The 25,648-nt window shown below is 42.0% G+C and overlaps 1 protein-coding gene across 2 annotated transcripts; it reads right to left on the minus strand.

The window, feature by feature from the left end:
• Positions 1 to 248: 248 nt before the first annotated feature.
• Positions 249 to 25,421, minus strand: Kbtbd3 (kelch repeat and BTB domain containing 3). 2 transcript variants are annotated; one of them, XM_051177806.1, is made up of 3 exons: positions 25,342 to 25,421; positions 7,729 to 7,973; positions 249 to 2,107 (listed from the first exon to the last, which is right to left on the minus strand). In XM_051177806.1, exons 2-3 carry the CDS (start codon positions 7,947 to 7,949, stop codon positions 505 to 507), a joined length of 1,824 nt encoding a protein of 607 aa, XP_051033763.1. In that variant the 5' UTR covers positions 7,950 to 7,973; positions 25,342 to 25,421; the 3' UTR covers positions 249 to 504. The 2 variants fall into 2 exon arrangements, with proteins under 2 accessions (XP_051033763.1, XP_051033762.1); XM_051177805.1 differs by lacking the exon at positions 25,342 to 25,421 and adding an exon at positions 24,778 to 25,024.
• Positions 25,422 to 25,648: the final 227 nt, after the last annotated feature.

Here is a 25,648-nt window from a genome sequence, read left to right on the forward strand (position 1 = left end):
ATATTGAGCAGATGGATAGAGAAATGTATTTCAGAAAGTTTCTGACCACAACAATGGTAAAATGTTTTAACCAGCAGGCAGAAAAAGTTAGGGATTCAATAATTCTTAGACCTTCAGTGTTCAGTGTGAGCTTCTCACCTATTTTTAATTTATCTTCTCATCACACGATGTGGCAGTATATAAGCCATTTTAATTTCCTTCTACATGGTACACATTTATGAACGCTGACTTTTTGGCATCCTTTAAAGTCAAAATGCCAAAACCTTTAATTTTTATTTACACAAGACAATACTAAGCATTCTGAACCATTCAATATTAAATTACATTCAATACAACTTTGGTAAAATGTATTTTGTGTTTTAATTTTCTGGGAACTGTCTACGTATAGACAGCATACATATACAGTCATTGTTCAATAGAAGGAATATTTTATTATGCTGATATAAACACTTTTTTACTAATTCTACTAGTCATCATTTTAGATCACTCATGCAAATATTACTTTTAGAAATGATTAGAAAACCATGGGTCCCTATATTTGTTGAACTGAATAACTTGGCAGTAAAATTCAGTTAAGGCTCTTGGCATTGGTGACACCTCTTCCCACTCTGACCTGCTGCTGTGGTAAACCTGTACTTCATCTGTGATCTCATCAGGTGCATAATCTCCACCTAATATGTAAATCTTATCCTCAATCCCAACTGCACCAGCATTAAAGCCTGCGCATTCAAAAGAGCCTTCTCCTTTCCATACACAAGTATCAGGACAGAAACTATACACCTTATAGGTGGAAAGATCACATATATACAGGGTACAATTTACTGGGACAGCTTTAATTAGAGTAGCATGAAAGAATTGCCCAAATTCTGCTACCAGTTCAGACCACTGGTCAGTTGTAGCATTGTACTTAAAGAAACAATCAAGTGATGGGTTAAAAGCATCTGCAATCTCTACCTCGGATCCAAGAACATAAATGACATTCTGGCATGCAGTGGCTTCTGGGTAATAGATGCCTCTGGGTAAAGGGCTAACTGATGTCCACTCTTTGGATAGTGGATCATAAGATTCAACATCTAAGAGACTTTTAATGTCCTGGGATCCTCTAGTCTTTCCACCTATAACAAATAATCTATTGAGAGCCATGACTGAAGTATGCATGGTCCTAGGAGTTTTCATGGTCGAAACCAAGAAAAACTCATTTTTGACTGGACAGTAGCACCAGGTCTGGTCAGTGGCATCATGGTAAGACTCAGCAATATGAAGTCGAACCTTTCTACAGCACTTCCCTTTACAACCACCTGTCAAGAATATTTTCTCTCCATAGCTAGACAGACTAGATCCTGGCAAATCAATAAGATGTGACTGTGGCAGTATTTTCCATGAGTCAGTTTTAATATTATAGCAAAATGTATATTGGTTTTCTCCATTTTCCTCAGTTTTATGGATGAATATATATTTTTCAGTTGTGGATGGTCGAGCATCAGGGAAGAGGCCACTAGAACATTGTACACACTTAATGGCATCCACGATTATGTCAAAACAGTTTGTGCTTTTGAGTAAACACTCCTCATTGAGCAGATAGTCTTGAAGTGTGTCCTCAGATAAATGATGTAACCTTACTTTTGTAATCAAGTGAGGCAGATGCTTTTGCCTGGACTCTAAGTTGTATTTAATCCATGTGATGACCACTTTCAGGACAATTTCTTCTTCAGGCACATTTAACTCATCTGACTCCAGGCACTTTTCCAACACTCCAAAATTCATCTCTAAAAACTCCCTGGATTTAAATAACAAATGAAAGTGATGCTGTACAAAGCATAAAGCATGATTAAACAAATGGGTAGAGCCATAGCTGTCTGACAGAGATAACAAGTGCAAACAATTGACAAGACTGATGCTTTTTATTAAGAAGTCACTGCAAGCTTTGGACAAGAAGGGGACCTGAAGAAAGGATGACAACTGGAAAAACATTTCCACATTATCATCTGTTATTCTTGCTTCTCCGGTGTAAGCATAGTCAAGAAATGCCTTTACTGCTTTGGAGGACAAGTTAGTGATGGTAACACTTCCATCATCTCTTTCTTTCATGTTTACTTCAAACATCGCCCTGAAAAAAATAAAGAACAAAAAGGCACAAGTAACGGAAGTACTTCATTCTACCATTACTCTCAATATCACCACACAGATGTTTCTTTACCCTTTAGTTCATTTAAAATAAGTTTAAGAAATCACAAATATTGGCATCCTAATGAACTATTTTAATACTTAAAATAATAATAATAATATGCCATAATTCTTATTTGCTGACATATTATGTAACCTTCATATTAAAAATTTATACAATGTAGTTTGAAGTACAGTGAAAAAGAAACAAAACAAACAAACAAAAAAGGCTATAAAGTGGTTCAAATCTTATACGTAGTTTTTCTATATAACTCAGTTTCCTTTAATGGCAAATTAACTAAAGCTGTGATAATAACTAAAATTTCTCAGCATACAGCATACAACACCCAAGGTTTTAGGCTTCAAAAATTTACATCAAACACAAAACACAATAAGAGGACTCCTGCAACCAATGATTTTGTATGGCTCTGTGGGGAAATTTATGAAATCAGATTCATTCCATAAAAGAGACAAGGGAATGTAATATCCCAAAACTAAGCCACACAAAGTTTCCCCAAAAAGGCAAACCTATGTTTTTGTGGTAACAACTACTGAGAGTTAGACTATTCCCAGAAATCTGAATGATCAGGACAGCTTGGAAATTGAAACTAAGAGAGTGGGACTATCTTGAACTCAGGAGAAAGAATAACACAGATTATTTGGAGATGTCTGGTCATTGAATAAAATGTACTTTACTGTTTATCCTAGTTTCACAACAACCTGCATCTGTGTTGGTATTATCAAAACTACTGTGGTTGTTTGAATGAGAATGACTCCATAGGCTTACATGTTTGAATACATGGTACCCAGTTGGTGGAAAAATCTGAGAAGGGTTAGAAGGGGTGGCCCTGTGGAGGAGGTGTGTCAGTTTGGAAGATCTGAGGCTTCAAAGGAGTAGTGCCATTATCAGTGTGTTCTCTGCCTCTTGCTTGTGGACTAAGATGTGATACCTCAGCTGTTCTTGCCACCATAACTTTGCTCTGCCATCATGGGGCTTCAACTTTCTGATACTCTAAGTCCAATTAAACCCTTTCCCTTATAAGTTGTTTGGTTACAGTGTCTCAACACAGCAATAGAAAAGCAACCAAGACAAATATTTTGTGTGCTATACATGTGATATATATATCACATGTATATATATAATCTACTTGTACTTGGTGGGGTTGGGGTTGGCTTTCTGCTTAGAGTCTGTCCCAGGGAGTAAATAAATCTATTAGTGATCTAACTGAAGAATATGATGGACTTTTTTCAAATAAATAAGGAAAAGAATGATAGAGACTTTTTATAAGGCTACTCAATAATTCTTAATACAAAGCCATGTAAAAGCAATAACAAAAACTGTAAGTCAGGCGTTGGTGGTGCAGCACTTGGGAGGCAGAGGCAGGCAAATCTCTGTGAGTTTGAAGCCAACCTGGTCTAAACAACGAGTTCCAGGACAGGCTCCAAAAGCAATACAGAGAAACCCTGTCTCAAATATATATGTATAGTGATAGAGACAGCTATTTTAGTGAGGACACAGTTTCTTCACTTTTTTTGGCTATGTGACCAGCAGGAAGTTTTGTTAAAAATGAATATGAAAGGTATTCTATTACTGTCTACTATTTTCCTGTATCATACATGAATAGGAGAAAAAAAATCATGGCTAATGAATCTGAAAAAATGAATTCAAATATTAATTTGCATTGTAATGGGGAGTTCTAAAGGGATATAGTATTTTAACTAAAGGATTATATTTATATTAATATGATCATATAAAGGATTATATTTACTATGCTACAAAATAACCCAGGTTACACACTAAAGAAAATCATGGCACTATCAACAAAATTACTTGCAAAATAAAGAGATTAAATGAGTTGTTTAGAAGATTAAATGACTTAATCATTGCAGTATTAACTGTTACTATGGGGAGAAGGGGAGTGGGGAGGAGAACACCAGGAAACAGGCTGGTTGAGATAGGGGAAGAACAGACAGGAAGAGCAAGGAAAGAGATATCTTGACTGAGGGAAACATTACGGGGCTCAAGAGAAACCTGACACTAAGAAAATTCTCAGCAATCCACAAGGATGACCACAGCTAATGCCCTAAGCATCAATGGAGAGGATACCTAACTGGTATTCCCTTGTGATCAGACTGATGACTACCTGAATTACCATCACAGAACCTTCATCCAGCAACTGATGGAGGCAGATGCAGAGATCCACAGCTAAGCACTGGGCTGAACTCCCAGAGTCCAGTTGAAGAGAGGAAGGAGCAAACTGGTGTCAAGACCAGTTTAGGGAAATCCACAGAAACAGCTGACCGGACCCAATGGGAGTTTACTGGCTGGGGACCGACAGTGGGGGAACCTGCATAGGACCCAACTAGGCCCTCTGAATGTGGATGACAGTAGTGTGGCTTAGGCAGGCGGTGGGTCCCACTGGCAGTGGGACCAGGATTTAGAGCTTGAACTGGCTTTTTGGAGCCCATTCTCTTTGGAGGGATGGATATCTTGCTCAGCCTAGATATAGGAATGAGGGGCTTTGTCCTGCCTCTAAGTAAGGCGCCAGTCTTTGTTGATGCTCCATGTTGATGCTTTACCTTCTCTGAGGAGTAGATGGGGCTGGGATGAGGGGAAGAGGAATAGCAGGAGGAGAGTAGGGAGTGGGAACTGGGATTGGTAGGTAAAATGAGAAAAGGTAGTTTGTAAAATAAAAAGTGATTTAAAAATACAGAAAGAAAAGAATCAAACATTTCCTAATAGTCTACCTCTCCCCACATCTCTGTCTGTATGTCTGCCTGCCTACCTAGCTATTAAGGTTTTATTTATTTTATGTGTATGGGTGGCTTGTCTACATGTATGTATGTGCACAAGTATGTGCCTGATGCCTGTGAAAGACAGAAGAGGGGATCAGATCCTCTGGAACTGGAGTCACAGATGGTTAGGAGCTACCATATGGGATACTGGGAATTGAACCTGGTTCCTCTAGAAGAACAGCTGGTGCTCTTAACCAATGAGCTATTTCTCCAGTCCCAACATTCTATGTATTTTTAACTTGATACCAGCTTCTATACCCTTGTAAAAAGACACGTATAAGGCCAAATTCTTAACACTTCATCCTACTTTCTACGAAGTTGACATTTATGTCAGATTTGTCATGTCTAAGTAGTTTCCTGTAAGACATGTGATTCCTTTTCAGTTCCTTGATTTTACAACTTAATCATAATTTTTGCTATGTATTGCATACTTTTCTGACATTGTTATTGTACACTATTCTTGCAATGTAGTTAATTTTATTGAACTACAAATATTATGCAATAGTGGCTTATCTTAAGAGTATAAATGTTTAAATTTCTCGCCACATTTGTACATATTTTCATGTGAGCTATGAATTCATTTAAAAAAATTAAACGGAGAACTGGTCATTGCAGTTTAAAGCAGGCTAAAATTAAAAAAAAAAACTATTATCCTATTCTAATAGCAATTTTAAACATAAAAATCAGACTCAGAAAGCTAGAAGAGGATGTGAGGTTCTGCTGTCTGCTAAAATTATTTAACTTTATAACTGACAACTGCCCATCTGCACAGCATTAAATCATTTGAGGAAAAGAAAAAGCTAGGAGTATGCTGAACAAAATACTATGTGTTAGAGCATTTAAATGCCCAATCCAGTAGTCACTCAAAGCAGTTCTTGTTAAATATACAAAATGGTCAAAAAAAAGTCAGCACTGAGAAGGGACAGGTAGGGGAAGAAGGGACATTGATATAGGTAGGGGTAGATAAGGAGGGAATAGACAGTAAGCATAATACATTATACACATGTAAATAACAGTTAATCAACCTACTAAGACACTAAGTTAAAAATACGTTTGATAAGAGCATATGCTTGCAAATTCAAATGCTTACATGAACTTCGTGTTGTACTAGCTTGAAAACACTGCAGTGAAATCAACTGTATGTTCAGAACAGGATTTATCTGTGTGTTTCAACATTAGAAAACAAGGACTTTATTGACTAACATTAGCTGAACATAAAATACAATATGCTAACCATTTGTACATTATGAATTAATTCCTATGTTTATTTTTCTAATTTCTTTGTCAGTAGTGTGTAGACCTAGGTCTGGAGAAGGTAAGTGATTTACCTAAGGTCACATGACTAGTAAGCAGTTGACCTAGGATTTAGATTAGGGCATATATACTAAGGAACTAAGTATTTAACAATTAGCAAGACAGATGTCTGTAAAGAAAAGGCCACTTTATAAGGACAAGAGATGCAAAAAAAGTTACTGGAAGGAAAACTGTGTTCAAAAGGAGGAGGGAAGACAAAGGTGGCTTGGGAGTAGCAGAGTCTAACACCAGGGCCCCAAAGGAGTTCAAAGAATGACTAAGAGTATATGAAGAAACAAAAAGCAGAGAAGGAAAGTTATAGTTAAGTAAGCAATCAGCTAATTCAAAACTGTTGGAGCCTCCCTGGCCAAGGACATTGTGCAGTACTGAGCTTCAAATTCAAAGCAAAACCCCACAAAAAACAGATATTCAGTAAGGAGCAGATAGCAAGAACTGCTTGCAAAATAAAGTCTAGCTTATATAATTTTTTTTTTTAGACAGGGTTTCTCTGTATAACAGACTGGCTGTCTTGGACCTGGAACTTGCTTTGTAGACCAGGCTGTGTTCCAACCTATAGAGATTCCAGATCCATCCACCTTTCCCTCCCAGGTGATTGGATTAAAGGTATGGACCACCACTGCCATATTTATAAAAAGCAGATTTTGAATTAATGATTAAAACAGAACAGCACAAGGCCCTTGGTTTAGCTCCCAATTAAAAAAAAATGTAAATGCAATATAATTTCCATTTTGCTTCATATATTAGATATTACATTGTTTTTAGCAAACTTGTTGAGAGATTAAAGCCCTAGTTAAATTTTATTTCAAAACTGGACATAATGCAGAGTACTGAAGCGAGAATTTGAGTTTACTGCAGTATAACTAGGAGGACTGACTGCATAGTGCCAGCAAGAAACCTGTTCTCTACTGTCCTGGAGACAATTGCCACAGTACTATGAAAATACATCAGACCTTTACCTTATATAACAAAGGCACACAATCATCGTGGCAATTCCCCTTCCTCAGCCTCCTGAATGCTGAGATTATAGGCAAGATCCACCACATGGGAGATGCCATCCTTCTGGAGAAATTTTAAGTCCTCTGAGCTGCAGTTCCTTCCCTGGGATATGGCATGGACACAACTACATTATTTTCTTCTTGATCGTTTTCTTTAAAATCAGTTTCTATTTTTGCCCAGCTTATCATTTCAAACAAAGCTGACCCTATATGAACTCCACCCCCACCCAGAATAGCTCAAGAAACTAATTTTAAAGAACTTTGCGAATGGTATCCTAGGAAGACTCTTATTTTACAGCTGTAGCATAAGATTCCCTGTTCAAATACTACTAATAAACTAGTTGTTTTTTTAATTAAGAATTAAAAATTACTATAGCATGTTTAGAGGGCAGTGTGTACAGCTATACAATACAATATAATTTCAACATGTAAAGTCTAAAGCACAGATGGGGGGCGGTACCTGAAAAAGTCACTGCATGCCGCCAACACACAACGATGACATGGGATTATTTCTTCTTTCATGATTATTTTGAAATCATAAAAGACATTCTGTTCTCTAAAACTCTGTAGTACACTTAAAATTTTCTGTCCGTGATCATCTGATGCAAAGAAATTCTTTTTCTTCCCAGATGAGATTCCATTCCATGAGCCTTGTTCATTGAAATCGCATGGATTATCCATAGCCAATTTCACCTGTTCTTAGAACTGGAATAAAACAAAACAAAACAAAATTAATGTTGTAGGAAGGTAAAGAAATTTTCAGATTGAATTTTCCCTCTTCAGGCTGGCAAGATAGCTTATCAGATAAAAAGCTCTTGCCTTGAAAGCCTGCTGACCTATGTTAGATGCACAGATCCCAAATAAAGTTGGAAGAGAACCTGTTCCTTAAAAGCATCTTCTGACATCGACATGCTTGTCACACACACACAATAATAAATAAAATGATTTTTTAAAAATGTACTCATGGTGTGAAATTACAATACTCAATAGCAGCAATAGTATGATAGTAAACCTTACTTTAAACATTTGTTTTTATGCAATTTAATAATAAATTCTTTTTGAATTTTTTTATTTGAATTGAGAAATATGTAATAGCGGCCGGATATTTATGGCTATAGTATTGACTATAGAGGTTTTATGAATATCTATCTTCTTTAGTCCTTCACTATATGTCTTATCTTATTGTTATGAAACAAGTATTATTCCTGAAGTAGTTCTCCTTTTAGTATGTATTCTATACACCTGTTCATCTATGCATAACCTCTTGTGGCAAAATCAGGATTAAAATGTTGATGCTGACATACCAACTTTATATCTTCTAACTCTAGCCCTAACCCTTACCTTCACAAGAGAACTGATTTAATAAAAAAAGACACCAGAGTTTGGTGGTATTAACTGATTTATGATTGTCGTGGTTTGACTGAAAATGGCCACACAGGCTCATAGGGCACAGCACTATTAAGAGGTGTGGCCTTGTTGGAGACAGTATGGATTTGTTGGAAAAGTGTGTCACTGGGGGGTTCAAGCCACGCCCAGTGTCATTTTCTCTTCCTGCTGCCTAGCCATTTGTTTGTAGAATTTCTGGTTCTTTTCCCAGAACAATGACTGCCTGATTCCTGCCATGATAAAGTAGACTAAGACTCCCCAGCCCCAATTAGAGAGAGAGAGAGAGAGAGAGAGAGAGAGAGAGAGCATAAAAGAGGGAGCCATTATAGGATTGAAGAGAAAACTGACTCTAGAGAAATGTCCAGAGGCCTCAACTAACAATTTGAGCAACAATGGAAAGGCTTCCTACCATATATGCCCTTCCTTGATAATGAGATTCATGACTAACTTATCTGCCATCATAGAGCTCTCATCTGATAACTGATAGAAACAGAAGCAGATACCCACAGCTAAACACTGAGCCAAATTTGGAATCTAGATAAAGAGAGGGAGGACAAGACCAGGCTACAGAAACCAACAGAGACAGCTGACCTGAACAAGGGGGAGCTAATGGACTCCCAGACTGATAGCTGGAAAACCAGCATTGGACCAACTCAGACCCCCTTAACATGGGTCTCAGTTAGAAGATCTGGGCAGTCTTAAGTGGCCTCTGACAGTGGAACCAGGATGTATCCCTGGTGCACAAAAGGACTTTGGGAGCACATTCCCCATGGGGGGTTACTCCCTTAACCTAGAGCAGGAGGGAGGGCCTGGTCTCTACTCCAAATGACTTGATAGACTTTGTTGATCCCTCCAGGAAGGCATCTCCCTCCCCGTGGAGTATGTGTGGGGGTGATGGGATGGGAGGGTGTTCGGGGACATGGGAGGGAGGGAGGCAGAGGGAACTGGGATTGATATGTAAAATAAGAAATATAAATTTAAAAAGATAATTTGTTAATTAAAAAAAATACATGTTTTCTTTATAAGAATTGCTGTGGTCATGGTGCCTCTTAAGGGAAATAGAAATCCTCACTAACACAATAGCCATTACAAAAAAAAGCATTGGTGCCAGGTGACCTAGCTGAAAGCATAAAGAAAAACAATAGCAGTAATATTGTCAAAAGGTCTTCTAAATACAAGGTAAAGAATACAAAACAGCAGGGGGCCAGATAATCATTAACTTCCCAAATAAAGTCAGCTCCCAACACAAAAAGTTAGGAAACACCAAATTAAGGTTAATACCAAAAGATAAGGGAATAAACAGGAAGACTCAAAATTAGAGAAATCAGAGAAATAAAGAAAACGATTCCCTAGTGATAGACCAAAAATTAAAATTAATAAAAGTTTAAAAACTTGGCCCCTAAATTTATACAGAGAAAGGGAATTTCTAATGGTAAAGGAAATTTTAACTCCTTAAATTAGGAGTGCCATGGCTGTGGTGCCAGAGCACCCTGTCAGAGAAGGGGAGGTGACTGTCCACCACTTATGTCAACATTCCTATGTCTGTGAATTGCTAGTCATAAAGGTCTCAGCCCAGGGGATAACTGACAGACCCCATGACCCTGTAACTGTGCAACCCCATGACCCTGTAACTGTGCAACCCCATGCCCTGTCTTATCTTTCTCGAATGTATCTTGCTCAAAAAAAGTTACTACTTTACTCTGTACTTTGTTTCACCTTAAGTAACCATGGAAACAGTGGAATTTGTGGCATTCAACCTTATGGTCTTCCTCTTTAAAATCTTCTCTTTATGGCTGGTTGGCATCTCATCCCCCCCCCCCCCTGCCATGGGGTGAGATCCAAGCTGGGCAGCTTGAATAATAAAGAGAAAACTTTGCATTTGCATTGGAATTGTCTGGCTCCTTGGGTTGGTCTGGGGCTCTGTGAACCTGGCACAGCACCTAGTACCTCTCTTTTGCAGTTATTCATTGCCTTATAAAATCCCCTGCCTCCTAGGGGCTTAGGACAATTTAGTTCTCTCAGGATACTGTGGGTTTAACAGGAGCTTCTTGCTTGGGGCTTTCAGAGAACTGTAGATATTCAGATTACAGACAGCTGTGGCTGGATCCTCTGAAGTCTGACATCTTCAATACAGCATTTTTAAGGACAGGTAAAAATAAGAATCACTGGGGAATTAGAGGTGGGATGTAGAGCATTACAATGGGTTTAAAAGAAAAGGGAATGGTTTGAATAACTTTCTCTTTTTATGTTGATGGTGGTCATGGTGGTTTTGTGTGTGTGTGGTGTGTGTGTGTGTGTGTGTGTACATGTGTGCGCACACACCGTGCTCACACTCCAGCAACCATGTTCCAGGGTAGGATAGACTCAGGTATCTGTCTCCTGACTTCCACTTATTTTGAGATGAGTTTCTTGCTATTTGGTATTATGTATATCAGGATAGCTGGTCCTTAAGCTTCGCTTCGGGGGATTGTCACTGTCCTATTTCTGTCTCTTATCTCTCTCTCTCTCTCTCTCTCTCTCTCTCTCTTTTTAAATTAGGAGCACTAGGATTATAGGGCCATTTCACATGACATAACTCAATTCCTCATGCTTGCATGACAAGTGCTTTACCCACTAAACCATCTCTTTGGTCCTTCAATTATTCTTTTAAGAAATTCAACAAGGTTAGGCTTAGAAGAATAAGTACGCACTTAAAAATTCTGATTTTTTTGTTGTTGTTGTTTTTTGTTTTGATGGGAGAAACATGGAATATGTTAGTTCACAAAGAAAAGAGGAGAGGTGTGAAGAGAACTTTTGACAATAACAATTTAAATTCAGCGTATATATGTGTACATACATACATACACATATTCATACCTCAAAGTAAAAACTTTGGACCCTTATACAATAGATTGGACAACAAAATTATATATAAAAATTACACTTCTGTTAAGCAGTCGGTAAACATTGGCAGACAAACAAATGGTTAGAACTTCTATAGTTGCTCAGTGATACAACTCTAAGAGTACCAGGAGTTGGACAGACTCCCTTGGAGACAGACAGATTGAGAATTTCCAAGTTGTCTCCTTCCTAACCTTCCTGATTTGAGACAAAAGTCTGGCAGCCTAAAACAAATACCTTGCCTGCTTTTGTCTCCCATCAGCAGGGCCCTGCTGATGGACTGTCTCAACGAGTTCAGACAGGTTACACAACACTTGTGGACCAACCAACCATCCCATCAGTACTCAAAGTGGCCACTCTTAAATTAGAAGAAAACTCTTCAGAAAAAGCCTCTTGAGAAGAGGCTGGGATTTTGGCTTGGCAGTGGGCCTTTTTCTCTGCGTGTCTGCTGCATGTATGTGCAAGGATTCAGGCATTATGCCAGCCTGGCCCTGACACCTGGCAGAGTGCTCTCAGGCAGTACCCTGGTCAGCCTAGGGTTCCATGACTACTAGTCTGCACCCAGGTGCAAAGGACCCCTTTAAAAGGAAGATCCGGTTCACTTACGCTCTCGTTCCTGCTGTTTCCCTGGGGCAGACAGGACTTTTGCTGTCTCCCTCTTCTTTTCTGTTCCCTCTGTTTCTCTGTGTCTCTTTACCTCTTTTCTCTTTCTAACCCCGCGCCCCTTCCCTTTCTAATAAAATTTCCCACTAAGCTCTGTCTGCCTGCTTGGTTTGCCCGCACCTCCATAACCCTTGTCTGCCATGGGATCCTCCAAGGTTTCTCTCGAGATTTATTCCTAACTTGTGCTTTGTCACCCCAGTAAATGTCTTTCTTCAACTGCTGGTGATTCGGCCCGCTCCTGTTTGCCATTGGTCAGATTTCTCAGCTGCTACCTGTTGCCCTTGAGGTTTTCCCTGATTTATTCTTTAATCCTAGTCGGTATCATTAGGATTTTGGAAAATCTCCCTGGTTCCCATTTAGCCGTGGAAATCTTTCCCCTGTCCCTTCATCTTGCTTTCCTGGGAGAAAGCCTTACAGTCTGAAATAAACTTTTCCTTTCCCCCCACGAAGCACTACTTTGTTGTTGTTTTTCTGCACCCAGCTCATTCAGTATAGAAACCTGTTCACTTGAAGGCCGTGCTTTCTAGAGAATTCTTCCCCAAGCTTAGAGAGTAGTTTTAAAGCTGGGCGGTGGTGACTCACTCCTTCAATCCCAGCACTTGGGAGGAAGAGACAAGTGGATCTCTAAGTTGAAGGCCAGCTTGGTTTATTGAGCAAGTTACAGAACAGCCAAAGCTACACAGTGAAGCCCCTGTCTAAAAACAAAACACACACACACACACACACACACACACACGCACACACACACACACACACACAGCAGTTTTACTTAAAGATCTTCATAAGGCACTGCTCGAGTTACAATAATAAATTTAGATCACTTTTGAGCCAGGGCCTCACAATGTTAGCTGAAGGACCCAGACCATCACTCGGGCCCCTGCTTTGGCAGCCATGACAGCCTTTAGAAAAGACCCAGCAAGATGTTCCCAACCTTGTCAGACCTTGCCCTAATCACTAGAATGCCAGGTTCCCATGGAAACCAATGAGAAGTGAGCTGCAGGCTCTGGATGTGCTTTACTGCTAAAGGTGAAGCAGAGCACAGCCACAGCCTGGGAAGGGCCTCTAGGCATAGCAACCTTTCTACAGGTGCAGCTGACCAATCAGGCTTGGACAGGCTGCCCAAGCCTGGAGGTGCACCAATCCTGAGACTGTTCCTATGCAACTAGCAGACCCCCCCCCCCCTCCAGACACTCTCCTTGCTCTACCCGAATATATTCCTTGTCCCACTGCTGCTCAAGGGCCTGCCTGCTTCACCCACCCGAGTTAACCCATAAAATTAAAGACTCTTTGCTTTTGCATCGCATTGGGTCTCTTGGTAATTTTGGGGTTCAGAGTTTGGGCACAACATTGGCTAGCTTTGAATTTAAGGGGGGCTTTATTATAACAAAGTTGTCAGGTCTAAAGGACACTCCAATATCCCAAACTGCAGAAGGCAGTCCATAGTCTAGAAAGGAGCTCAAAGGAGGATTTCTAGTGGCAAGATCAAAGCCAGCATCCCTCAAAAACTTAATAAATCAGGTCCATCTACCAAAGTCATTTCCCTTACCTCTGGCAGAAGGAACATAGGGCTGCCTACCAGTATATCAAAAGTACATGCTGGCCTCAGGTGCCTTCAGTATCTTAAGTGTCCTTCATACATTTCAAAGTCCATACTAGTCCTTCTCATCTCCTCCTCTACCCTAAACTCCCTCCAGCTCATGGGATTCCCTCAACCCCCACCTACCCCAGCTACTCCTTGTGAGCCACTTGAGGCACAGGAGTGGCCAGGCTCTTCCCCTGAGGCCCTCCAACTTCCAGGTTCCATGCACAGAACACTAACTGCCCTAATGGCTGCATCCAGCCTCCACCCTACAAAGTAAAAAGCCCAAGCTCTGGACATGAAAGCCCATCCTAGAAAGCTTCACCCTAAAAAGGTCCACCACCACACACCTCCCAGAAGAAACTACATATGCTGTAAGGATTCAAGCATTATGCTGGCCTGCCCCTGTACCTGGCAGAATGCACTCAGGCAGTACCCTGGTCAACCCAAGGTCCCATAGTTGCAAAGTCTGTATGCAGGTGCAAAGGACCCCTTTAAAAGACCACTCCCACTCTCTTTCCTTCTGTCTTCCCCACAGTTCTCCTGGAGCAGACAAGACTTTTCCGGTCTCCCTCTTCTCTTCTGTCCTCTCTCTGTGTCTCTGTGTCTCTTTACCTCCCTACCCCCCTTCCTTTCTAATAAAACTTCTCAAGCTCTGTCTGCCTGGCATATTTGTCCCCCGCCTAGGTCACCCTTGCCTGCTATGGAATCTGCCAAGGTCCCCCATGCAAGGTTCCCCTTATGCATTATCATAACATAAGCCCCACCTTCTGTTCAGTTCCCTGCTGTTTTTCTTCCAGTAGTGGCAGCCACCCTCCCGGGTTCCCACCTCTCAATAAATTTCATGTGTGAGGTTTGTTGTATTGTGTGACTTTATGGTATTCCCTGACTCCTGACTGCCAGGATACCTTTCCATTTCAGATGTAATGCTTACATGTGGTGCCGAAACCCAGCTTAGGCTCTCCTAGTGCCTGAGATTAATCCTCATGGTCTAAGCAGCACTGAGACCCTACTCATCTCTAGTCCACTCACACCAGGCTCACCTTTAGGCTCAGTGAGTGCTAGCACCCCACCCACGAATGATAATTAGGTAAGTTTCTCTTTTGCTTGGTGTAAACATTACTGAGTCTGAGGAAGTGACCTCTGAGGATCTGGTCCTCCTCTGGTGCTCTTGGAGGTGGAGGAATCCCTAGCCACAGTCTTTAAGGCTACTGCTGGCCCTCTTCACCTGACCCCATTCCCTCCACACCCTTGGAGGTGCATCCCTGCAGTTTCCTTGGGCATGACCAGGCTATTGTCATTCCCTCTTAAAATAACTCCAAGAAAATCTCCAGCCTTTGCACCTAGCATCTGACCTGAAGTTTACTCACTTTTGCAATCAAATTTGACCTCAATATTACTTAGATCCCTAGATCCTAAAAGGATTTGGGAACTTGACAAATAACAGGAGTTATAGGGGAAATAGAGATTCCCTATTCCCTATTTTACTTTTCTCTGCTCCAAGCCCTGTTTTTGTCTGATCCCCCTACACCTCATGCACACACTGATAAATGTCCTTCCTGTCTTTTAGATTACCAGTTGATGGATCTGTCAGTTTGTTGCAAAGTGAGACCCAGGAGCCAGACCTAGCAGAAGGGAGAAAGCAAAGGAGTAGGCCAGTTGCAACATGCAAGCATCCTGCACACTCTTCACTGGTTGGTGCATCTCTCACTTCCCTTCACAGTGCCTTCTGTCTATAGCCAGAGCTCAAAAATTTCCTCTCTATGCCTTTTTTTGTTCTCAGTTACTGGATTCAGTTTTATAGGGATTCAGGTATCTTTTAGGTATGAGTCACATTAGACTGTTGTGCTATCTGACTTCAATTAAAAGTTGGTTTTGGAATTGGGGTATGGATTATAGCCCCTACCCCATGCATACTCGTTTAAAAGGTTTTCTCCAAAAATTCCCTGTTCTATATCAGGCAAGCCATCTGACAATGTGACAGAGAAAAGAGAGCAAAACAAAATAAAGGGACAGAGTATTTCCAGTGGGGACTATTGCTACTCATCTCATACTCTTGGTTCTGGTTTAACTCTAAAACTTTTGCTAAGGTATAAATCTTATCACAAGATTTATAAAACCATCATACCCAGTATGCTTAAAGTCCTGTAAATTCTGTAATAAAAGGGTTGGTTTAAAACTCATAACACCAGGATTGATAATTAAAAATTTGTACAAAGGTAATCTTAAAGGAAATACATGGCTTGGTGTCATCTTAGCTGTTGTGCCCCTAATGGGATGGAGGCTGCCATGAGGCTGCCAGCTATCTTTCCTAGGGTTGGGAAGGATGGGTTTTGCCATGTGATCTCACTTGGCATGTTGATTAAAAGTGTCCACATGACATAAGCCAACCAAGGAAAAACAAATCCTCCTCACTATGAGGCCCAAACCAGATGATTCTTCCACTATTGTCTGATGGGAGATGTCTTTCTGTAAATATGTTTCTCATAATGGTTAATGAATAAAGTACTGTTGGCCAATAGGAAAGCAAGACAGGTGGGACTAGGAGACAAGGAGGACTCCAGGAAGTAGTAGGGAGGAGTGAGCATGGAGAGACTGGGGAGACCAGAGGCCAGCTCCATTCCCCGGTAAGATGAAACCACATGGAAATACTTAGATTAACAGAAATGGGTTAATATTTAAGACAGAGCTAGCTGATAAGAAACTAGTACCTGGCCAACAGCATTATTTCAAATACAGACTCTCGGTGTGTTAATTTAGGCTGGCATAGTGGCAACGGGTCAAGATCAGCGGCGGGCAGAAAAAGCTACTCCTTACAATTGTCCATCACAATAACAAGCCTCCCCCTTATTGGCCTCAACACACAGCCCCTCATCTTCCTCTCCAGCCTCTCTGGTTTTCCTTTCTCTCTCCTCAGTGACAGGTAGCCTACCCAGTTAGGACTGAGGCAGTGCCCAACCCCTGAATGAAATTACAGTATCCCAAGGGGGCATCATTGTTCAGGATGAATTTGTAACTTGTCTTCTGGTAAGTCATGACAAATCCAAAATGTCATTCAGGACAAACATGAAAACCCATCTCAGTTCTTAGACCACCTCACAAAGGATCTTACAATATAACAATCTGGATCCTGCCAGATAGAAATCAACTCCTTATGACCCACTTCTCCCGGAGTTTGCTTGATATCAGGGCCTAATTTAAATGTCTAGAGAAAGGACCCCTGACTCCGTAAGCAGAATTAGCAGTGGCCTTTAAGGTGTACCATGGGAGAAATGAAAAAGCCTGAAAGCAAATATACTTGATTCTGGCCAAGGCCTTTTGAGCCATAGCAATCACTTAGGCTACCTGGCCCCCCACAGCCTAGAACCTCCGGGTACTGTTTCAAAGGCAGTCAGGAAGGTCAGAGAGCCCCGGGCCTGACTGAACCAATGTAAACTACCTGAATCATGCCCAACGTACCATAAAGAAGGGTATTGGGGTGTTAATTGGCCCCATATCCCTCAAAGCATGGGGACATCAAGCTCAGGTGGTCCTGCAGATGACCTACTCGATCTGGCCTTGGGCAACTGAGGGGGGCTGAGTTCCCTTGGCCTGACCCCTGCCATCTCTGACTGGCAGCCTCGGGTATTGCATTATCAGGGTGATCTATCTCTCTCCTGGGCACTGGGGTTACCTACTTAGTCCTGATGGAGTTTTAGGGACCCACCTCTCCTTGTTCCTCTATTGCCAGAGTAGGGGAACTGCCTTATAAACCACACCAAATTGATCACCCAGGTTCCACCCCTACTTTCTCTCTCTACAGCCTCAGGGGACTTAAGCCTCTTTATCTCGGACCTCTAAAAAAGAATCTTCTGTACCCGTTTCTCCACACTTTACTATCTCCATATTCTTGGGGATAAAAATAGAACCTACTGCTGTAATTTTATAAAGCAGCTCAAGAGGGAAAGATACCATGCAATGAAGTTCAAGTGGAGGGCTTTTTATTAAAGGTAAAGGATCATAAAAAGGGGGAAGGGGAGGAGAGACTGCCCTCTGGGGACTGACGCATAGGGAAAAAGGATAGAAAGAGAGCTGGGTGGGAAAAGACAGACGGGGGGGGGGGGGCGAGGGAGGTGTGCAGGGCCCTTTTGAAAGGGAACATATTGAATAGGTACAGGTGGTGCTCTTAGTGGCAGCAGCTGAGGGCTTATTTTGTCAGAAGACCAAAAGCAGGCTAGTACAAAATCCCTAAATACCCTTGGTTCAGGATCTCCATTTAAAACTCGGCAGTGATTCCACTTCACCCCATAGTAACCACCCCTATGCTCTACTCTCCACCATCCCCTCAGAGACCTCCCATTTCTCTGTCCTAGACTTCAAGGATGCCTTCTTTTCCACACCACTTGATCACCAGTCACAAATTACCTCTGCCTTTACTTGAACCAACCCAGATACTTATCTTTCCACCCAAGTCTCCTGAACTGTCCTACCCTAGGGGTTCTGGAACTTTCCCATTTATTTGACCAGGCTCTAGCCTCTGACTTCTCTCATTTCTCAGCTCCATGCTGGAAGTCCCACAGCTTCTTTATGTCCTCCTGGGTTTCCCTCTTGCGTCTCAGCTCCCAATTAGAGCGTATACAAACTCCCTCCAGCAGTTTGTTTTGTGATCCTTCCTCTCTTCCTCTTGGGCTTGGATTTTATTAAAGCCCCACTGTTATTATAAACAGCTTGGCCTCAGTACATTTTGATGACCTAAATAGGCATGTTCAACTTTCAATGTTCACTGCACAAACAACTGATCTGAAAGTCTTTTATAGCTAAACTTGCTCTCTCCTGTATTTCTTCCTAACTACACCTGTCTGAGGTAGTTCTTACATATGGATGTTTATCATCCAAGAGACCCCCATCTTTAACCAAGAGCCTGCCCAAATAGGGTCAGGAAATAACTCTATCAGGATATCAAAGGATTACTAAGTTCCCCGTAATTCCCTTATTTATCTTTTCTTCACTGGGGCTTACCCTCATGTTTTTTGTTTTTGTTTGTTGTTGTTTTTTATTTTTCTATTTCTGAGTGATAATTCCTGTCTTGAAAACAAAAATTAAAAAAAAAAGAAAACACAACAAAAAAGGGCTTATGATAAAATTTAAAAAACAATGCTTGTTTAATAAGGTATAAAAGCTGCACCTTCATGTATTCATACAAGAATGTACTTCATATCGGTAGCCAAAATTTGTAATATAAGAGTCCCTTAGGTGGTATTAATTTTAAAAGGACATGAAGGGGTCATGGAAGGATACTGAGACTTGGCACTGTGTGGCATAAGGGAAGTTCCTGCAGAAAGCCCAGTAAAGGCTATTGGTGAAAATGAAGTTTATTTGCAATGTAGTCTAAGAAAATGTATAAAGGTCTGAGGATAGGAAAGCTTACGAAAGTCCTTAAGGTGTAAGAAAGTGGTACGTGATTTAAGGTGATGGAAAATGTTTGAGACGTCTTTCCCCCTCTATGCTAATGTTATATTAAGATTTCAAATGTTTAGACTTAATGGTTCAAGCAGGCTACTCACAAGGTGGTTGGAGACTGCTCACCAGCAGGTTGCCAAAAGGAGATTCTTGTCCCTGTACCACCTACATTGACTTCTAAAACACCTGTCCCCTATGCTTGCTTTCTCTATGATCAAACTTGAGATTACTGTTGATGTTGACCCGAGGCCCTTATTGATCCTATAGGAGACATGATGCATATCCAGGAAAGTTCTATCTTTTATGCAAAATGGCCAATATTTTATATTCTAATTAATGACCAATGACACATCAGATGGGACACTGGGGTCTTGGTAAACTTTACAACAGGATTTATCAGAGCCATTCATCAGGCACAATCAATATACAGAGGTACACATCCCACTCTCTTAGCCACTAGGTGTAGACAGGTAGAAGGTGTGGTCCAAAACTCCTCAAAGCTCCTTACTTCCCACCTTCCTGTCACTCCATATCTTAATTTTATTTTAAACTGTAACCTCTGCATATCAGCTACCAATATCTGCCTGACTGCTTTGGAGAATACTGATTATGTGTCCCCGCCTGGGTCAAATTCATGGCTACCATTTGCGGCCTCTCCTATTGTCTTATTAGACTCTCTCACCTCTCATAGTTGATCTAAGCCAAATATCACCACCACACCTTACCCTATCTCTCTCTCTCTTCAGTATCACTTCAGCTTTAATTACTTAGGAATGTGCTTTATGGGCACACTGGACTCCACTGACTGCCATAATTCCTAAACCCTTAGTACTTCTACTTCCCAGCTGCTATGGCCAAACACTCACAATGCTTCCATTCTCTGTGGCACTAAGACTTATCACTGCCTACTTGCTGTGGTGCCTGGGACTTGTGCCCTGGAGTTCCTTTTTCCAAATCTAAGTGTGGTATCTGATGAAGAACTTGCCAATTTCCATCACAGGGTTTATAGCAGTACAGATGACAAATAAGCAGTTTAGGTCCTACCCGTTTTGCAGTTCTGGGTGTTGATATCCTGGCTTCTCCCTCTCCCCAGGTCCTGGGTAAGCTGGCCCTGTTTGCTCTTCTCCAGGCTACCTTCCCTCACCCTGGGATCCATCTTAGACAGGTGATCACTCCTCACTGACAGCTGTCAAAGGTTGCATGGCTATAGAAGGGCTCTGCATGCAGAAACCAGCATGGCTGGCTCATGCATGTGTTAGGTGACTGCATAAGGGTTCTGCATGCAGAAACCATGTGAAACTGAGGCTTTGTGGAGCCGGGCCAATGGCAGCCCCACAACTCCAGTTTCAATGGCCCCAACTGCTGAGCCTCGTTCTAAACCACTCCTGTTCCCTATATAAGCAAGCACCTCCTGTCTGTTCTCTCTCTTTTTCCATTTCTGCTCCTGATTGGTTAACACCTACCCCTCTCTTTGCTCCCTCTCCCAGTAAACTCCATGTGGGTTTGTTGAGTTTGGTGAATTGTGTTTCATTGCCTGGAGCTGCAGTAAAGAACACCACTAGGTCTACCACTGGTGTGTGTCACCAATGTAGCTGTGGACTACCATCCATTTTTTTCCCAGTGCATCCAGCATCTCTAATGGGTGGCTCAAACCATCCTCACACTCCAGGGCCAAATAAGTCTAGATCAATGCCATCAGTGCTACAAGGATGATATTTACTAACATCAGAGAGAGGTGGCCTTTGTCTCTTCCTCGGGAAGTAATGTTGCTTCCACCAGTCAGACATAGTAAAAGACAAGATCTGACAACTCCAGAAACATCTCCAAAAAAAACCATAAGAAATAGCTTGATGCCTCTGGCCAGTGAGTGGCTTGCTGACAATCTATTATGGTACTGGATACTAACCTTAACCCTCTTTTTCCTCCTTTTCTTAATCCTACTAGGGAAACACTTCCTTACAAACTTCTTATCTAGATTCCTTCAACAACAGATTCAAAAGATTTCTAACCAGACTTTTAATCAGTTGCTAATACAGGATTACAGGCCCCTAGCAACAGAGTGAGAGGCCAGCAACTCCAAATTAGAGTGAAGATCAAGTTCACCCAAAGACTTCAATGCCCCTATCCAACAGGAAGTAGTCCAGTGATAACATTGCCCCTCTTTCCGATAACCTGTTTATCAATAATAAACAAAAAAGCGGGAAAATGTAACCCAGTTGAGGCACAGGAGGGGCCTGGCCCCTCCCCTGAGGTCCTCCAAATGCTAGGTTCCATCCACAGAACACTAACTGTCCTAATGGCTATACTGAGCCCCCAACCTACAGAGTAAAAAGCCCAAGCTCTGGACATGAAATCCCACCAATTCCCATCCTGGAAAGCTTTACCCTGAAAAGGCATGATATCCCAAACCTCCCCGTCCCAAGAAATGCTATATAAGCCCTGCCTTCTGCTCAGTTCTCTGCTTCCCCCTCCCCCGCCCCAGCTGAGGCAGTGACCCTCCTGGGTTCTTCCCTCCCCATAAATCTCTTGGGTGAGGTTTGCTGTGTGCTGTGAGTTTGTGGTATTCCTTGGTTCCTGACTGTAAGGGTACCTTTCCCTCTGAGCTGTAAAGCTTATATTCTTCGTCCTTACAACCTATCTATTCTCACTATTCTGGGCTTTTTCTAGTCTCCGACTCTGGCTACTATCCCTTCTTCCCATAGATAGGCCTGGCCATGTCCACTCTGCTAGGCAGATTCAGTTTACTTTTCCCTCCCTTCCTCCCTCTCCCTCTTTCTCTCCTGTTCTGCTTTGGAATCTGAAAGATGCCTCTGGATATTTTCCTCTCTTCTGCACAATAAGAAACAAACAAATAGAAAACCAAACCAAACAAAACAGACAAATGGCAGTTCCTTTACCTGCGGTGAAAGATTCATATATTCTAGTTTTCTGCATTACATAAATGTGAGGGGGCACAAAAAAAAAAAAAAAAAAAACTGCTAACTTTACTGCTCTACAACATGGCTAAGGTTTGTATTGTAGATATGAGAGAGAGAACAGCCTGAGGCATCTGGAAGAATCCATTATATATTGCAGGCTGACCTTTAACTGGCAATCCTTTATCTCAACCTCATATATATATATATATATATATATATATATATATATATATATATCACAGGCATGATCTACTCCATGCTGCCTTTTAAGACAGACTCCAAATTCATATATTCTCCCTGTGCTATTCCTTCACCATCAACTACTATAAAGAAGAACACATGTGCTTAGTGTTCATGGAAGTAACTTCCAAATGCAGATTATATTGAATTTATAAAAATCATTTTAAAAACTTAAAAGCTCAAGAACTAGGCTTAACAACAAATCCTTCTTTTAAAGTCGTCACATAAAAGCATGTGCTACCTGAAAGGAGTAAATTCAACTAAAGCGAGGCTTTGTTTCACTAGTTCTCCAGTCACTGGCATTTAAAGACGGAGTTTATTACAGAAGTTAGTTATACGAAAGTACCGTATTAGTCAGGGTTCTCTAGACTCATGGAGCTTAGGGAATGAATCTCCCTCTCTCTCTCTCTCTCTCTCTCTCTCTCTCTCTCTCTCTCTCTCTCTCACACACACACACACACACACACACACACACACAGGATTTATTGGAATGACTTACAGGCTCATGGAACTTAGGGAATGAATCTCTCACACACACACATACATACATACATACATATATGGGATTTATTGGAATGACTTACAGGCCTGCAGTCCAGCTAATCCAACAATGGCTAGCTGTGAATGCAAAGTCCACAAGGTCTCAGCTGGTTTTCTGTACATGCTGGATTCCCAAAGAACTAGGCTCCAATGCCGGTGAAGGCATGGATGTTCTAGTAAAGTGAAGGCAAGTGAGCAAAGAGCAAAAGCTTATTTTTTCCATGTCCTTATATAGACTTCCAGACGACATACCTTTAATATGGCATGGACCATACTAAAGGTATGTCTTCCCACCTCAAGATCTGGATTAAAAGCATGTGTCTTCCTGACTCAATATACAGATCAAAGGTGAGTGTCTTCCATCTCAAAACGTCCTGGCTAGAAGTTGATTCATTCACTTCAAACCAGGCAGAAAATCTCTCAAAGGTGTGCCCTCCATTTCTGGACATTCCAGATGTAGTCATGTTCACAACAAAGAACAGCCACAACAAGTACTGAGTAGGAACTATGGCAGACATACAACTACACTTCTTGTATTTTCTTTCTTTCTTTTCCTGTTTATCTTCCAGTGAGGATGTGCTGACACTTGGATCCTCTTCAACTCCTCTAGCTACTTATATAAATCATTATCATTATCTTTCACTCCATCAATGGGGAAATGAAGCTTTGCCAATTCAAGTACTAATTTAATTCTTATCAGTGAGTAAGTGGGGAGCTGGAATGTAAAGCCAGATAGTCTAACTCTGAAGCCCTTGCTGTCATCAGCTACAACACTACAGCCTTTTTGAGGATGGGTTTGTTGAGACCTGAATGATGAGAAGGTAAATCATTGGTGGGAGAAAATACATACAGCTCTCAAGTGAACAATGTGTCCAAATTATAGGAGGCCAGTACAGTTCCCAGGAGACAGAGATGCAGAAAGCAGATAAAGGAGCTATGATTCTATAATCAAGAACCACTAACTTCAAACATGGCAGGGTTTTGATGTTATTTCCGTTCTTAGAATATATTTCTAACTCAAAAGTGTCAGGTAAGTTGAAGGAAGGTTATCTGTTAGAACATTTACAGTGTAGCTGTTATTGTGGAAAGCACCATTCTTAAAACCCAAGACAACACACAAGGAAACATGAGGTTTAATACCAAGCTGATTCACTAGCTCAGGGACATGGCAAAAAGCAATACTGTCCACTACTCTGGAGTGATTGCTAGAATGGTGATCAGAACCCTGGCTCTCTGGTGCACACTATTTTTCCTAGTATGCAAATTATAGAACGCTTACCTTTAAGTACATATCAAACAAACAATAATCCCCATCCCTTGACTTAATTTTCTCCCATAGCCACCACTGTATTTTTCTACTCCTTATTTAGGAAAACATGTTTGACAATACTCTGGTACCATCACCTCCAGTCATCACGAACCTAGTCATGTTCCTCTTTTGCCCTACTCAAGCTGCCCTGGCCCGTTAAAAACACGGAGAAGGAGACAGTGTAATACAATGCTTAATTACATAAGATGCAAAGCAGAAACCTTAATTATTAAATTTGCGGATATGGGCATTAGTACTTGCTTACTTAATCTATTCATCCTCACATTGTTTACTGTAGCTTTTTATGTGTGCTGTCACATTGTGAACGTTCTTCAGATCTACACCTCACTCACGACTTTAACAGGCAAGATGTTACATCAAGACAGCACTGGATGTGTGTAAGCACACTCAAAAACCCCAAGTACCTGCAGAAGACTCGAGGGGGCGTGTCATGTCACGAAAATGTTAACTGAAACACGTAAGGATCAAACTAAAGCCATCTTAAAGAGTACAGAACTAAAGAGCAGTGGTTGTGGAGATTAGATTTCTGCTGACCTTTCCAGATCCTTCCTGGAAGCCTTAGGAAGTGGACAGGCTGACTCAGCGTGACACCTATATACCATCAAATGCAGAATCCATATTCGGCTGCAGAGACCAACTTTTCCCTGGACTCTAATTCGCCCACGACTTTGCTCAAGAGGATGTTCACAGAAAAGCCGCCAACATCCATCTACAACAGCAACCAAGGAAACAGAAATGCACCGATGTGACTTTGCAGGAAGTCTGAGACCTGCACGGGGCCTTGAAGGTGCGCGGAACCGTGCCCTGAACCCTTGCCGGGCTCGGCTGAACGTAGAAGACCGTGCACCCAGGAGGCTCTAGGCCGGCTGGGGATAAACAAGGAGGTACGGGCAGTGGGCAGTGTCGTTCTGCAAATGGCAGGGAAGAGTCACCTCCGAGCCGCCGCACAGCACAACTCCCGGGGCAGCAGCCTCCTCACTGCGGACCCTCCCTCTCCGTAGCGTCCTGGGCTGCACCCAAGCCGAGGGTCGCAGACCCCCGTGCCCGAGAAGGAGGTCCCACCGCCCACTTCCCCCTCAGACCCCGCAGCTCACCCACCTGCAAGGGCAGTGCGCGAAGTCTCCGCCCAGGTCCAGCCTGCAGAGCTCAGGCTGCGGTTGGCTTGTGCGAGTGTCCCGTCAGCTGCCTCCGCTGTGAGTGGCGGGACGGTTCCGGGCGGCCTTGGTCCCGCCCCCTCCGAGGCTCCGGAGCCCGGCTCGCCAGACGTCACGCGGTGCCGCAGAGCTGAGCCGACTCTCTCCACCTCCTTCCCATCCCCCGCCTCCCCGGCAGCCCCGCCCTCTCCCGGAGGGGCCGGGGGCGGGGCAGCACCGAGGCCACGCCCCCACGCAAGCGTAACCGGAGG

This window comes from Phodopus roborovskii, unplaced genomic scaffold, assembly GCF_943737965.1.
Source record: "Phodopus roborovskii unplaced genomic scaffold, PHOROB, whole genome shotgun sequence".
NCBI classification, from domain to species: domain Eukaryota; kingdom Metazoa; phylum Chordata; class Mammalia; order Rodentia; family Cricetidae; genus Phodopus; species Phodopus roborovskii.

Excerpts from the sequence above, each read along its gene's own strand:
- Kbtbd3 (XM_051177806.1), bottom strand. The coding sequence starts at position 7,949 with ATGGATAATCCATGCGATTTCAATGAACAAGGCTCATGGAATGGAATC. Across the intron at positions 2,108-7,728 it reads GCATGCAGTGACTTTTTCAG|GGCGATGTTTGAAGTAAACA; the intron begins GTACCGCCCCCC and ends TATTTTTTTCAG.